This window comes from Oxyura jamaicensis, chromosome 9 (assembly GCF_011077185.1).
Source record: "Oxyura jamaicensis isolate SHBP4307 breed ruddy duck chromosome 9, BPBGC_Ojam_1.0, whole genome shotgun sequence".
Taxonomy (NCBI): Eukaryota; Metazoa; Chordata; class Aves; order Anseriformes; family Anatidae; genus Oxyura; species Oxyura jamaicensis.
The window spans coordinates 2,802,091-2,817,851 of NC_048901.1; the positions used below are offsets into that span (position 1 = coordinate 2,802,091).

Sequence of the window (15,761 nt, forward strand, 5' to 3'; positions counted from 1 at the left end):
ATGTCTTCCCTTTTTCCTTTTTTTTTTTTTTTTGGTCAAGTTGAGAGTTAAAGGCTTTGATAAATAGTCTTATTTTCTGTTTTTCATGTTGTTAGTCCTTTATTATGTCTCTAATTTCTTTCTTTACTGCAGGCTATATATCACAAAGAGAAAATATGTTAATTCTTGTATGTATGCAGAAGAATTAATATATTTTTATATTAAGGAAAATGCATATATTGCTTTTAATAATCACTTATGTTTTAAAAATCTCTGAGACCTGGCATTTGACTTACAAGGAAAATAAAATAACCTTTAAAAAAACAGACAAACTGGCTTCATGGCCGCAAAGGGGAGCTGTTATTTCACTCAAAAAAAAAAAAAAAAGAGAACTCAGTACCTGTACTTCCCCACCTTTTATCATCACATTGAAAGTATTACAGGTTAGAACTAGAACTGTTAGTGGCAAAAGAACTCCCTCATGTGCATGCAGTGTGTTCCTTTCCATGGAAAATTAACAGGAAAATTTGGAATTTTTCCTCTCTACCTACTTTTCTCCTGAGGAGTAATAACAGCAAACTTTATACGGTAGTGTTTTTGACATAACATGTGCAAGGTTGTAGTTCATGCACACCCCTGTAGCTGGAACTATGAGATGTAGAAATCATGCTGAAGTCCATTTCTTAAGAGTCATCTACCAGTTCATGGTAGTCAGTGAATTGGAATTAGTGGGATTCTTTAAAACTTGTCTCTTCAAATAAAATATTAACTTCAGAAGTATATTTTTTCTCACTGCTCCTGAATGCTAGACCTCCTAATGCTAGACCTTCAACACATGAAGAATATTCCCAGTGATCCTCTGCAGTGTCGTCAAACCTACCCCAGGTAGTGCTCTGGCCGGGGGTAACTCAGTAAAACTTCAGTGTTTCCAGATGTTGCTAATTTATGACCAGATTCCTACTCCAGGGAAAGTAAAAATCTTATGTTGTCTGTCCAGCCATAGAGATTTTTCAAATCTGTCAGTTTTCCTTACTCTTTAGCTTATTAGTTGCATAATAGAATTTCAGCCAGGAAACTAATTCAGGCGCAGCATAAGCATCATAGTTAAAAATAGAAGGTGAAAGTTTTGTTAAGCCGGATGGTTTTGCTATTGTTTAACTCATTTTAGGTGCGATATACCCTAAAATGTATCAGTCATTTCCCTAATGATGGTGCAAACAACTGCCAAAACTACATGCTTGACATGTACCAACTGCTGTATTGGTTTACCCCAAGATGCGTCTTCTGCATTTCTTTTTTCAGAACTGAAACTTTATTTTTCTTTAGATTTGCAACATGCCCTTTGTGATTTGCTGTTTGTTTTTATCTATAACTCACTCTGTTTGCACAATCTAGTCATGCAGGATGAAAAACGACTTCTTAGAAGAATACATAAAAGGCCTAATGTGGTGAATAGGCTCAGAACTGTGCTGCTGTAGTCATTTTGTTTCCAACGCCAAGAAGATTAATGGCTGTCTTTGTGTTTTTATGTACTTCATAGTTTTTATTTCAAATCTAGTTTAATGTAATAGAATGTTGTAACACATCTGTTTAATCGGAAAGTTAAATGTAATTAACAATCTGCAGTAATATAAGTGCAGTGGCATACTGTCATCTGTGAAGTGCATAAAATCTGTAAACAAATGAATTCTAGTCTTACCTGGAAGCCCTGGCCAGTTTTTACTCATTCCTTACTGAGTTACATGTTTGTTTATAGAATGTGGACATGCAATTGTAAGCTCATAATGACAGTTTCTTTTTCTATAGTAGTTGTCATTGAACATAAAATACACAGCTTTGAACTATGAACAGGTGATGCTGAACCAAAGTGATACCTTTTCCTTCCATTGTACAAACATTGTACCACAGCTTTGCTGCCATACTTGCTGTTTTTCCACAACAGAAGAGTGAATGTGTCAAAAAAAAAAAAAAAAAAAAAAAAAAAAGGTGTTGGCATCATCACCATATAAATATCAGACTTGCAATTATATACTCAACTTTCAACCCAAAGTCCACAAACAAGTTAGCTGTGAATGGAAGAGAGAAATCTTGGTACAAATCTAAAGTGCGATATATTTAGTGTGAATTTCTGATTCTGTGAAGGTTTTTAAAGTGAACTATGGGCATCCATTGGATTTGAGAGCCACAATTTTGCTGACATATAATGATTTCTTTCACAGATTGCTCTGTTCCATAACTTCAGCTCTCCTGTGTAAAATGTAGAAGAGCAGATTGTGTAAATATGAAATTTTATTTCTAGAATTAGAACCCTTGAGATTTATACAAAAATAACTGGCCTCTGCCTACATTAAGAAATAATGGATTGAACTGAATAGCGATTTCCATGTATTTATATGGGTTCATGAGGTAAATCCACTTGATTATATTTGCAGAAAGGCTGATTATAAAATACCCCCCTGCATGCCTAAAGGCAAATTCTCCTGCATATGGACTTAGTTTCCAGGATACTCCTAAATACAAAATATATATTTATCACACAGTAATGTTTTGCCCAAACAACTTACTGTAATGGTTGCAATCAATGCTGAAAGTCTTTCTCAACAAGAGAAGGTCTAGATATTTATTTTGTTCTAGTCCACTTCTAAGCTTCTTTTCTACAGCAGAAGAAAAAAAAATTGAGGTCTTATGGTCTCCCTTTGGTCTGAAATTTTTGAATCTGATGAGCACCGTATTTATTAATCTGCTTACTTACAATGGGGAAAAATACACTGTATTCCAACTACATTTGTAATATGAAATATATAAAAGCAAATTATTTTAAACAATTTATGTTACTGTCCAAAATAATACACATTTCTATATGATAGATCTGTAATTCGATAATCAAGTATGATTATGGATGAGCTGTCTACTGATGGGTGGTCACGGAATTCTCAGATAGTGACTTTTATACTAACTAGCATTATGGCAATGTGTAGTTTCTCCTTGACTTAGTTTTCCTCAGTTGGCTAGTACATATCATCTAGTCAAGAGAAAAAATAACAGTTTAATCTGGGAAAAGTGAAGATGACATGCCTAATAAAACTAATGACACCTAATCTTATCTACTGAATAACTTGTCTGCATCTCAGAGCTATTATATGTCATTAGGCATTTCATTTTGAAGTGTTACAATGCTTTTCTTGTGCTGTTTTCAAAACCCATTTTGTTAGCTACTTTTTAGGGTAAATTGATCCTTATATCATGCTCTTAGAGAGATATCAATAATATCTGAACTGTTTAAAAACTTCTTATTTCATTAATATTGCTGAGGAATGACATCATTGCACTGTTTAAATGTGTTAATACTTACAATATCAGCTAGTGTTGCTTTGAGATGAGATTTTAGTGAAGGCTGAGCCATGCTATTTGTGTCTGAGTGGACAGTCCAGACATCTGTGATCATCCTTCTCTCCGATTAATGTTTCACGTAGTGATGTACTTTGTATTTTACTCTCAGACCTAACATAAAGCAGCCACAGACTTGAGCCTTCCAAACAAACAGGTACCAAACTCTCTGTTTTGACAGAGTTAACTCTGATGGGATGTTACTCTTGGATGTCTTGACTATATGTGTCTCTAGTGTCAGATGTGGATCAGCCCATTACCATTTTCAGTGCATATGCAAGGATGAGAAACACATTTAAATAGAATCAAGACTCTGATCTCTTCAAACACGGCACAGAATCTAGGCACAGTGCATGTGTCTTTACTGGTACTCTCTTCATGTCCATTTTAAGCTTTAACAATTCTTTCAATAGGACAAAGACATTGGTAGCACCAACACAATGTCTTCAGTGTATTTGTATTTTTTATCTGTATAAATTAAAAGATCCCAACAAGCTCAGAATGTTAACTGTTTAAATGAAGGTATTAGCCTAAGAAAAACTGAATGCCGTGGCTACATGAATGCAGAGAGAATTTCAGAGAGAAATACGGGATACTTAGAAGAAATATTCCCAACAGATCATGGCTAGATACTTGAATATAAAGTGAAACTGCAGGCAGTACCTAAAAATTATTAGAAATAAGATTTTAACTTTATAATGAATTATTTTTTTCTGATGCAGAATTTCCCATTTTATTTATAGTCCTGGTTATGCTCTCAAGAGTATATTTGTTTTGATTTATTTTTATTTTTAGATGTTGCTATTCTAGGTTTCAGTACTATATTTATGAGATAGGAGATTTGTACTATGTGAAATACTATTTTGATAGGGAAGATAGTTCTATAATTCAGACCTGACCTTTATTTCTATAGGGTGAAAAGCAAAATTATTTTATACACATTTTCTTCCACCAAATTCATAATCAGTGGCTAAATAAATAAATAAATAAAATGCATCAAATAGGAATAGTCTTTAAAGATATAAAAAACATACTAGATTAATAATGATTTTCAGAGAAATAGATATACTTTAGTCTGGGGTTTAAAATTGGAGGTTTATTCCTCTCAGCTCCTCTATTTGATTCCTTTGACATGACATTGACAGTAAGGAAGGCACACAGTGTAGGACTGGTGTCCTACAGTAATTGTTTCCATTGTAAAAGGAAGTCAGACTAGGTGATTCTTATGTGTTTGACTATGAATTGATATTGGGGATTATCTTTATAATATTTTTTGTTTTGTTTTTATCCAGGTTATCTAGTTTTTACTTCTAGCTGCCTAATGTCTAGTAGTATATTCCACAGCCATTATCAAAACTGATGTAGAAAACCGTGTCATTTTTGAAACTATTTATTTCTACTTCCATTAGCATTAGACCAGCTATCTGTATTTGTCTGCAAGTGCTTCATAAGGGGGAGAAGGGGAAGTAGGACTTAAGATGCATCATACCATGGAGCACAATTTTATCTGCTGTGATATGATGTACATCCATTGGAAACACAATCCAATAGCCTGGAATAACAGCAATGCTCCCCTAGTGGGCAGTGCAAATCTTCACCTGTTTGCCCATCTTTCCTTTCTGTTGAACTACAGCCTCATATGGAAACCTGGCACTGCTAACGTCAGAGATTCTGAGCACTTCTGTGAACAGGCTTGGGCAAATATCATAACATGCATAGGGCATGTGCCTAGCTGGTACTTTTGGTGCTCCTGATAAATACACACATCGTTTTGAGTTTTGGAAATGTATGATGTTAATTCTTGTTTAGATTCTACCGGTGCAGTATTTTTAAGGAAAAATGAACTCTATGTTTTACTGAGAACAGTTTTTTTTCTTTTTTTTTTTTTTTCTATGAAAATTATTTTCTTTTCTCCTTAAGACACAGCTTTATTTCTATGAAGCAAACAGAAGTAAAAATAGAAGATAAAATACTAACCCCATCTCTTTGTTCCATGCACATTCTGTACTTTGCATTACAATGTTTGTGCATGAGACAGCTGCGTGTTTCTAGCCTAAGTGATCTGGCTTGGAAATGCGTAAGAGAGTGAATGCGGTTGCCATCTAGTGTTTAATGAACAAAGAAAGTAAGGTATTTAAATGGATAGAACAGATGAGAGAGCTTTTCTTGCTTCTGTCTTTTGAAACAACCTTAACAATCTCAGCAATATAAAGATTTTTCAAATCTAATATAAATTATTGTATTACTAACAAAGATGATGAATGCCACCCTATGCCTACAATAAGCCTTTTAGGTTCATTGTGAAGTACAGACTCTTTTTATTTATTTATTTATTTGTTTTAGGCAACCTTTTTCTGTGACTGCGAGGATGAGTACCAAGGCTCCCAGTGTGAGGAATTTGATGCTTGTCAAAGCCAGCCCTGTCAGAACAACGCAACCTGCACCGACCTAGCACAGAAACATGATGGGAACAATTTCACCTGCAGTTGCCTGGCTGGTGGGTATCGTATTGTGCTGTGAATAATGCATTTTGTTTTAACATTCGGTGCATATCTTCTGCAGAGCAGTCAACTGTGTGTCTTCAGATAGTAGGAAAGGAGGAAAATAAAACAACATAAGCGTAGTTTTAAAAGGCTGGAAGACTCTTCATGTGTGAATAGTGCCACAAAAAGCACACCAACACACAGCCAAGCCATAATGTAATGAGAGATTGTTCATAGCTGATAGAACTTTACCTAGTAAGAAAAGATGACCAAAATTAGTTGGTTTGCTGCCTAAAAATCAGCTTTCTCTTAATCTTTCTCTCTCTCTTTTTTTTTTTTTTTCAATTAGATTTTAAGTATACATTGTAACTAACCCTTCAATGAAGATACCTTAATTATTACTAGTAAACTCTTTTCTTCAGTTACACTGGTGACATGAAAAAATACTTCTCCAAACTATGCAGCTGTTAAATTAACATAAATTTTGAAAACTTTTTTAAAATTCAGACACTAAACCGAGTAACTTGTGGGTTTGTTTAATGATCAAGTGCCTGAGTTCTCTGAAGTTATTTTAAGGCCATTTACCATTAAAATTTGATCAAATGAATGTAGACATCTTAATTGAAATTAAAATTAAACTAAAGATGATGGTCATAGTTGAATGCTGGAGGATAAATTAATGTTACATGCTGATGGAAAACTTTACAAAATGACTATTATAGAAAACTCAGCGCTATCTCAAATCTTACATTTCAAAAATAAGCTCAATTATTGTAATAGAACATTTACTTTATTTCTAAATAATTTTAGAAAATTAAAGTACAGTAAAAGTTGTATAAGATTAAAATAAGTATCAGGTAATTTATTTTGCCTTCTACAAACATTTTACTGTACATTTTTATTTCTGTCAAAAAAATGGGCAATTTACTGGCTAATGAGTTATGAAATCACTTACCGGTCAGTTGACATCAGAGAGAAAGGGGTCTTATCTGGGAAAAATGAAAATGGAAGATGCTTCTGGAATAGATCATCAGCTCTGCAGAATATAAAAGCCATTTAATAAAAAGCAAATGGAGAAATTAATAATTTGCTCAGGGTTCCAGTGGATGTCTCTTAATGGTTGTCTAAAGATACACGTTAATGCTGGGTGGGTATTTATTTGTTTGGATTAAAAAGATATGGTAACAACACTTTATTCTGACCTAAGGTGAGATCATGGAGTGGGCATTCTTACATTCTCTTAGAGATGGGTATACTCTTATTTCTTACCCTAATGCACAGACTAGAGATCCTTCAGGCTGTGCTAGGTTGTTTAATTACTGGCCAAAACATTGACTGAGCCAGAAGCAGGTGGATGCAAGTGTTGCTATGTACCATCTTCTGAACTGTTTTGTGAACTTTGTAATTCAGAAAATCAGTCATGGCAAAAAATGAAGGCCCCTTCACTTCCTCCAAAGGACATGCTGTTTCCTACAAATGTACTTTTTATGCCTCTAGGGCTTCCTCTTTTTCTCTCTTTGATTAGAGTTACTACAGCTAATGTTCTGCAAAAACATGATTTATGTTTGGATTTTTATCCAAAATATAAAAGTATAAATCCAATAAAATAATAATAATAAACAATAATATACATATATATCCAAAAGTATAAATCCAACATGGATTTATACTGCTGTAAAAATTAGATGTGATGTTATTATGCACATGTACTCTATTTCATAAATATGCTAGTGGATAACTGTCACTTTAACAAGATACATAAATGTAGTTAAATAATAATTTAAATTTAAGAAAGAAAAGGTCAGAGTGAAGCAGACTTCAAATGTTTGAAAATTCCTACTGTTAACGTCATGTTGAATATGGCTGATTCAGAATTGTTTTCAATTTTGACAAGTAGTTTTTAATTAGAAAAGACAGACTTTTCTGTGTATACATTATGTTTCTTTTATGCTTTTACTGAGAACTGTCTTTAAAATTGCTCTATATCAAGTATTTCCGTCTAAATTTCTGTCTTTTTCAGGAGAAATCCAGGAACAACTCTAAAAAAGCCTACATGCAGTTCATAAAATCAGATTTTTTTTACTGTAATATAACTTTCCCATCTTATTATGAAATATTTTAAATACTTCAAAATTTGTGGGTTTAGTTGTATTAAAAAAATAAAAAAATAATAAAAAAAAAGCTTTAGGGGCAATATTTATAATTCTGATGTGTTTACCATAAAGCCTAAGAACATTTCCACTAGGAAAACTTAATGTTTTGATGTTGTACAGCTAGGTTTTGCGCAGTAACATAAGTATACTTCCCACTTAGCTATGAGACTCCAAAGGTGATTATTACTTCCATTATGGCATTCAAGTCTGTGATATTTCCAGCTTCTACCGTGAGGTTAAAAATTATAGTGTTTTGATGCAGCAAATATTATTTTCTTTGTGCAATGATATAAAAATCTAAGTTGGTAGTTGTTTTTGTCTTTGTTGTTATGATCCCAGATACCTGCATCAAGTGCTTGCTTTATTTTTTAAAATTTGGGCTCACCAGTTTTTAAAAGTTTCCCATGAGTTAAAGTAGTAATCGCTGTTGGAGACAGGCATTTCAATTACTAGCCTGAGAAAGTGTTAACACAGGTGTAGAAAAAACATTGGGTCAATACCGTGAGATGCATAGTAATAAGGAAACAGTATCTATAATACCTCCTATTTGATGTCTTTATTGTCTTTTTAAAGTCTGGATTATACCTTTTTCATTTGAAATCTATTTCCCTAAAATTTAATTTGCACATTGTTTTCATAATTATTTCTTCTCCTTGTCTCTGGAAGAAATGCTAGCTCCTACAGGGAAAAAAAAAAAAGGCAAAATTCTAAATATTTCCTTCTACAAACCCCCTCCTACTTCTCATGATGTGACACAAAGCTACCCATAGATGGAATTAAATTATTTCATTTCTATATGTGAACTCTTCCCTTCTGAAAGACAGCTTGATCAAGTTTCTCTGTAGATCCTCAGTAAGCCAAATATAGTTAACTCCATTTGTTACATTCTGGAACTTACAAGCTATACACTCCATGGCTTCAATGCATTATGCTTATTTAAAACAAACAAAAAGAAACAAAAAAAACACACTTTTTTTTCTTATATTTTTTTGTGTTTGTTTGTTCGTTAATAGTGAACAATAGTCTATTCAGGTGGCCTACTCATTGTTAACTTGTGTTTCTACCCATTAAAAATAAATGCATATTGAAAAATATTAAAGATGGGAAAATAAGAGTTTAATTATAGCAACACTAGTTTAATTATTGTTTCCATTTGCAAAATTCAGAACCATTCACTGTATGAACAGTATTTTGTTTCCCAAATATTGCTAGAAGGAAACGTTATGAAGATCTCTAACAGCACAAAATGAATAGGTGCAATGATTCTTTAAGTACTTGACCAGCAAACATTTTTTTTTTTTTTTTTTTTCTACAGTGATTGCTTAGGACCTCTAAATTTGTAGCACTTCCAACATACTTGGTATTAAACTCCCTAATTATATTCTCTTGCAGATGGACAAAACATGCCCTATAGATAATATTAAGATAGAGCATATTTATTTTTATAAGGCTGACATAAAATATTATCTCTGATGAGTTTTCCTCAAGCTATAGTGACATTCACAAGAAGCCAGATAATTTGTTCAGCAAGCTTCAGAGCAACACAATCATTTATGCTTTTCTGTGCTAACATTCTTTTGGATACACACTGAATTCCTGTGTAATTCTTAGCTTTCACATACTTCATAACGGTTTGAAGATGGAAAAAAGTTTTAATGATTTAAGTGCATTAAACACTTCATTATGATTCATAAAAATAATCAGCTGAATGTGAGAACTGGGAAGCATATAGATGAAACAAATCAGTTGATGTAGTCTCTAGTATTTCATTTCTGGTTTTGTAAATGTTATGTTAATTTAAGACCAATTAGAATTAGATAAAATCACTAAGAGTAAGGCTGAGGTCTCTCCACATGCCCCAATCTAGTCCAGAGGAGCTATCTCACAAGAGCACAGTTCTGGTTTTCAACCTTATTATTCCTCTTGAGTTTAGGTGACTTATGGGCATTAATCTAGATACAACAGAGTTTCTTTTTCCAGGCTTCACATTGCAGAATGTAGGATCATAATGTAGTTCTCAATAGCATATAAAAGCAATAAGTTACACAGAGAAGAATGTCTTAGAGATTCTTTTCTATAGTAGTGCTCTAGGAACTTCAAATATAACAATCTATGTTGAGACCTACTTTATGGTGCCATGAATAGATTTGAAAAGACAACTATTAACCTACCGAAAAGGTTTTAAAATGTTGATTTTGATCACATTAAATACAATTATTTAATCACAATAAGACACACACACACCTTTGTTATTATCTTTATATTTTATATTTTTTTCCTTTCCTGCATAAGCAAAATCTTAGTCCAGGCATGTCCTCTGTCTCATTTTGGAGTCCTTGTCTTAGATACCTGCTCACAGCAGTGTATTAACAGTGTCATCTAGTCCTAGTTTATGGGTCTTTAACACCAGCCATGATGCTTAAGATTTTATTTAGGATTTTTTTTTTTTTTTTAATAAAACACCTAATATATAGTATGTAGTTTCTTCTGTCATTGATCCAAGACAGTAAATAAAAATTGGAACAGGAATTTGTGTTGTATTTGTTGAGGAATTTAAGTTTGGAGTATTTAATGATTTAGATTCTTCTTTGTAAGTCTGTTCATTTTTTGGATGTGTTATAGACTTCAGACATATGGAACAAAGCAAACTGACGGTCAAATAATAGAGTACACACAGTCTGTAGCTTGTGAACTTATGGAAGCTTATTTGGAAGAGTTTGCAGTTGTGCTGAGCAGTTCTTCACAGCTCCCACTTAAACACCCTCTCTGAAGCCCAGAAGGAGGAACAAATGACAGTCATTCAGCATATGCACAAATATTTCAAATGACAAGTCTTGTTTGAAGTCTTCCTAAAGATTTTTCACTTGAGATTCAAGATGCATTTGAAAAACATTCAAACTGACTTATTTTTTTTTTTTTGGTTGTATGGGTCCTGATGAAAACCCACCACCGGTAAAATGCAATTTGATATAATCTCTAGATTTCCACCACTTATTTATGTTTGTCCAGTGAAGTATAAGTTCTTATTAAAAATCTCATTTTATAAGAAATTAGGAGACTGTCCCGGTTTCTATTTATTACTTTGGTTAATTTTGTTTAAGGAAACTAATATTACTGTTTCGGTGACCTAAAAATACATGTAGTGAGAAAATCTCATTTTCCCTAAATTTTCTGAATATTGTGTGCTGTTTCTGTAGGTTACACTGGAGAGCTGTGCCAGTCAGAGATTGATCATTGCATCCAGCAGCCATGCCAAAATGGAGGTACTTGCTCATCCAACATCCATGGATTCACTTGTCAGTGTCCAGAAGGTAAACAGTAATGATTCTTCTTGTACCTTGTACAAAGTGGTGTTCCATGGGGTGTACTTAGTCTGTATTTTCAGTTACATTAAAATATATTCAAAGTTGTACCTTAGGCCATAACTATAAGCAGAAAAAAATCCAGATGAGATATCATCGTGTCATCAATAACACACAAAGTATGGTAAGAGCTTAGTGTTTCAGGGCATATGTAGCACAGAAATGTTCCCTCCATTTGCTGGCACCTCCACAGTAGAAATTAGGCTCTGGCACTGTGAGAAAGATCAGACAATCTGAGGACAATTGTGTTACCCAGTAAATGTATGAGAAAAGCTGCCTTCCATGCATTATTTGCATATTTCTGCATCTGGGTCAGTTGGGCAAAAACGAAATGAATATTTTCAGTCCCAAAAAGATTTACTTCGTTTTCCTTTCTGTTTGGATTTGTTTCTTTTCCTACATGATCCTTTCAGTGATTCTCACTGGTAAACTCTGTAAATGTAACTATGTAAGATGAGGACACTGCGATGGCAATGTTTCATGCTTTTGTAACGTTTTGCTGAATGGAATGGCAGATAAAGTTATAAGAAGTGAAAGCTCTCAATTAAGAATTCTTCTATTAGTTATTTATAATTAAGATTAAAACCTTGAACTAATTATATTTCTGATGTCAGTTGATATGTGGATGTTTTTGTCATGACAGCACCCTGTGTTTGGGGTGTGTGTAAGGGTACAACTCTGATAACTATTCTGGTAATGTATAATTGCATAATAATGAAAGATTATTTCTAATTTCTTTAGACTGATTCCTTACTTTTCTAGATTATTATACTTTAATGAGTGACCTACTTAACAACTGTGTTGAAACACAGACACGTTTTGACATCAGGGCAGATTTTGCATTTGGAAGAATTTTAGTGATTGTCTTACAACTAGTGGTAAAATTCAGTGAGAAAATTTTTCAATATTAGACTTAGTTATTTATTTGCATTTTTCTTAGGAAATCGGTTCAAATATCTTTAAGGATGCTTCATAGGAAAAGGTCTTGCCATTAATAAATATGTGGAAAAATAGCTACGTGGGAGCAGGGGGAGAGTGGTGGTGGTGTTGCTTGTTTCCATGCTGCCATATTTGTTTCTGTGTGTCACGTAACTTAACTCCTTGATCCTAATGACCTATTAATCAATATGCCAACTAACTCTCAACTTCTCTTACTGCTGTTTGAGGCTCTGGCCATGACAATAGGGTTGTGTGTGGGTCCCCATGAGCCACCCTCTGCTGTGTGAGTGCTGTGGTGCTGCAACTAGGAAAGAGTGCTCAAAGAGTAGCTGCTTGGTGCCCTGCTGAAAGGCATTTATACCTTGATTGTTGTGTGGGGTGGTGGCTGCTCTCCTGCCCAGGAAGCTCATGCCAGCAGTGGGTCATCCATGGGTGGGCCAGGGCAGGCCCCAGTGCAGGCAGCACTGCCAGGAGTGCCCTGGGCTTGCCCAGCTCCTCTGTGTGGTGTGGGAGCACCCCTTGGCTGGGAGCAGGCCCAGCACAGGAGAGAAAAGGCCTCCCTTCATCCCTCTCAAGAACTGTTATACCTGAAGAGAGGGATGGAGATGTTACTTGATGTGCCATTGCTTGATGTGAAGTGTTCTTATTAATAGCAGGTTTTCTGCTGCAGGAGCATCAAGTTACTTGTGCTTCTCTCATATCCTCAGTCTTATTTCTATTTGGCTATCTCTGTGCAATGCCACTTAGTCCTACAGTCTTGTTGGCTGCTTTGTGTCTCCAATATTTCCCAGCATCATTTCTGTAATTCTAAGAACAGCCACATTACAGAGGCAGGACGGAGTTGCTGAAGGCACTGTTGCTCTGATTACTTATTTATTTGTCTAACATACTCACATGCTATGAATATTCTCCTCTTCAAAAAGCACTGGGGCATCCCAAGGTAAAAATTTACCGAAATACATTTACAACTCTTGTTAAAATCTATTTTTGTACATTGACCTGAATTATTCCCAATGTAGGGGGAAAACAACAACAACAACAATAACAAAAATCACTTTTGGAGAGAAGAGAAGGTTTCAGGAATCACTTTCTGAGGAATCACTTTCTGGACTGGCCAGGGTTATTCCCCTTGGAAAGAATAGTGTTGTATACTTCTGATTCTGAGTCCCTTGGAAATTAGCATTTTTTTTTTGAGAAAATCATTCTTAGGCTTGTAGGAACACATGCCATCTTTTGTGCATGGTTGCTTTTCTAGAGTGAGCCTGTGATAGAATAACAGAATGGTTTGGGTTGGAAGGGACCTTAAAGTCCACTGAGTCCCAACCCCCTGCCAAGGGCAGGGATACTTCCCACCAGCCCAGGCTGCCCAAATCCCATCCAGCCTGGCCTTGGGCACTGTAAGGGATGGGGCACCCACAGCTTCTCTGGGCAGCCTTTAACAGTGCCTCACCACCCTTGTAGTGAAGAATTTCTTCCTTATATCTAATCTAAATCTACCCTCTTTTAGTTTGAATTCACTGCTCCTTGTCCACTACGCTCCCTGGCGAAGTGTCCCTCTCCAGCTTTCCTGTAGGCCACCTTTAGTTACTGGAAGGCCATTGTAAGGTCTTCCTGAAGCCTTCGTGATAACTCAACAGCAGCTCCAGAGGTTCTCCTTGACTTCCGAGTAATTACTGCTGTTTCAAAGGGTGAATACTTCTGATGAGGTTACGTAGTTGTGTTTCCTGCTTATGTCCTCATCATGAAGAGAGAAGGGCATTGCTGCAGAAGTGATGCTTGGCATGTTTGCAAGGGCCAATGCTGTTGCTGCGGAGTAGCGAGTAGGCTCGTTAGATAATAAGGTGTTGCTTTTCCATCTTGTTTTGGAAGATCTACTAATGCCAACAAGCTCAGGAATTCATGTATTGTGTGGAGGGAGAGAAAGGTTTCATTTTTCTAGATGCTTTTTGAGACATTATCCTCTCACAGAGGCATATTTTGAGTGCTTTTCATTGGTTTTGAAGAGATTTGGTTATTTTTGTAGATACAACAAAAATAGTTAATTGAAAATTACAGGTGCTGCAACTTGCAGATTTGCTTTTTTTAGTGTGCTCAAATTTTCCGTTAAAAATAAAGACACACACACAAAAACCACGACAGATTTCTAATTTAAGTAAGATCTCTAGCTCTGCTGCTGTTCTCCTGCTGTGCGTAATAGCAACTGCTTGTTGAGAAGAGGCCTTTCTTTCTGTAGTGCTAATTCAGCACAGTTGGGGAAAGCTAGCCAAAGAGCTTATACATGTGTAAAAACTAAAACTGGAGATGTAGTGTGGACAGGCAGAAAAGGATAAGAGCAGATGGAAAATATCACAAAGGGAGAAGAAAAAGATGGCAGAAAAATGAATGAGATGGAAACAATGAGGAACATTCTTGAGACTGTACAATTCTCTTAGAAATGAGATCTGTGGCTCATGAAAGAGGCATGTGATAACTTATAGAAGGTGAGATTTGAGTGAAAAATCTCTGAAAAAGAAGCCTAGAATGAATATGAAAATGCCATGATTATTCTTTAGACAAATATATTGTCTTAATAAGGTAAAGTTTTTTAGACTTGAAGGTTCCATTTTCTGTGATGCATTGTAGAATTTAATGTGTCCAAAATGCTCAAAAATAAATTGCTGTATGAAATTTGATGAGTCACCTTTTATTAAAGAGCAAATTGGATTTTACACTCAAATCTGTAATGAATAAACATGAGCAATATTAAGGACTGAAAAAAGTATTTTAAAATTTCACTTTATTATTATTGTGAAGAGGTTATTCATTGCAATATTTCTTAAAATAAATAAATACAGAAATGATAATCATTTGTGATAAGGAAACAGAAGTGTTACTAATCTGCTATTGTGCATGCAAATCTTGTCAAATTGGTAGAATGAAAGACTTGATTTTATATATATATATATACATACATATATGTATATATATAATGTATTTTAAGCATTTGAAGAGCCTTTGCCAAGTTTGTTCATAAGATACTATTAAATCACTAGTGGAATATGATAAATAGATGCGTTTAATCTGAACAGAGCCAGATGAAAATGAGCAAACTTCTGTAAGATGTTTAGATATTTCTGAAGTTCTCTTATATGCAATTTCAATGTCCTGATGTCTGCAGATGAACTTCATCCAGAAAACAATGTTATGTTTAAGAGTTAAATGTTTAGATTACTTGAAATTCACATTTCAGGACTGATTTTATTTTAGTGTGGTCAATTTGATTTGGCTAGCTGCAGGTAATTATAGATAGGTAACACACAGAACAAAAGTGCTCTGAAACACCTGCTCATAATCGGAAAACAGCAAATTAATGTTCTTATTGTGGTTTCTGGGGTTTACAAAATACAGAGCTTGACAACTGTAGAAGATGCTAAGTTGTGATTCATATGTGTAGATTTGCAATAGCAGCTAGAAAATGC

General features: G+C 34.7%; 1 protein-coding gene across 1 annotated transcript in view; it reads left to right on the forward strand.

Annotated features, from left to right (window-relative positions):
• DNER (delta/notch like EGF repeat containing) overlaps window positions 1-15,761 on the forward strand; it is a 119,866-nt gene that overhangs the window by 72,567 nt on the left and 31,538 nt on the right. Inside the window, exons 6-7 of the mRNA XM_035334616.1 lie at window positions 5,710-5,863; window positions 11,200-11,313. Of these exons, the coding sequence (XP_035190507.1) occupies window positions 5,710-5,863; window positions 11,200-11,313 (268 nt within the window). The remainder of the gene's footprint in view (window positions 1-5,709; window positions 5,864-11,199; window positions 11,314-15,761) is intronic.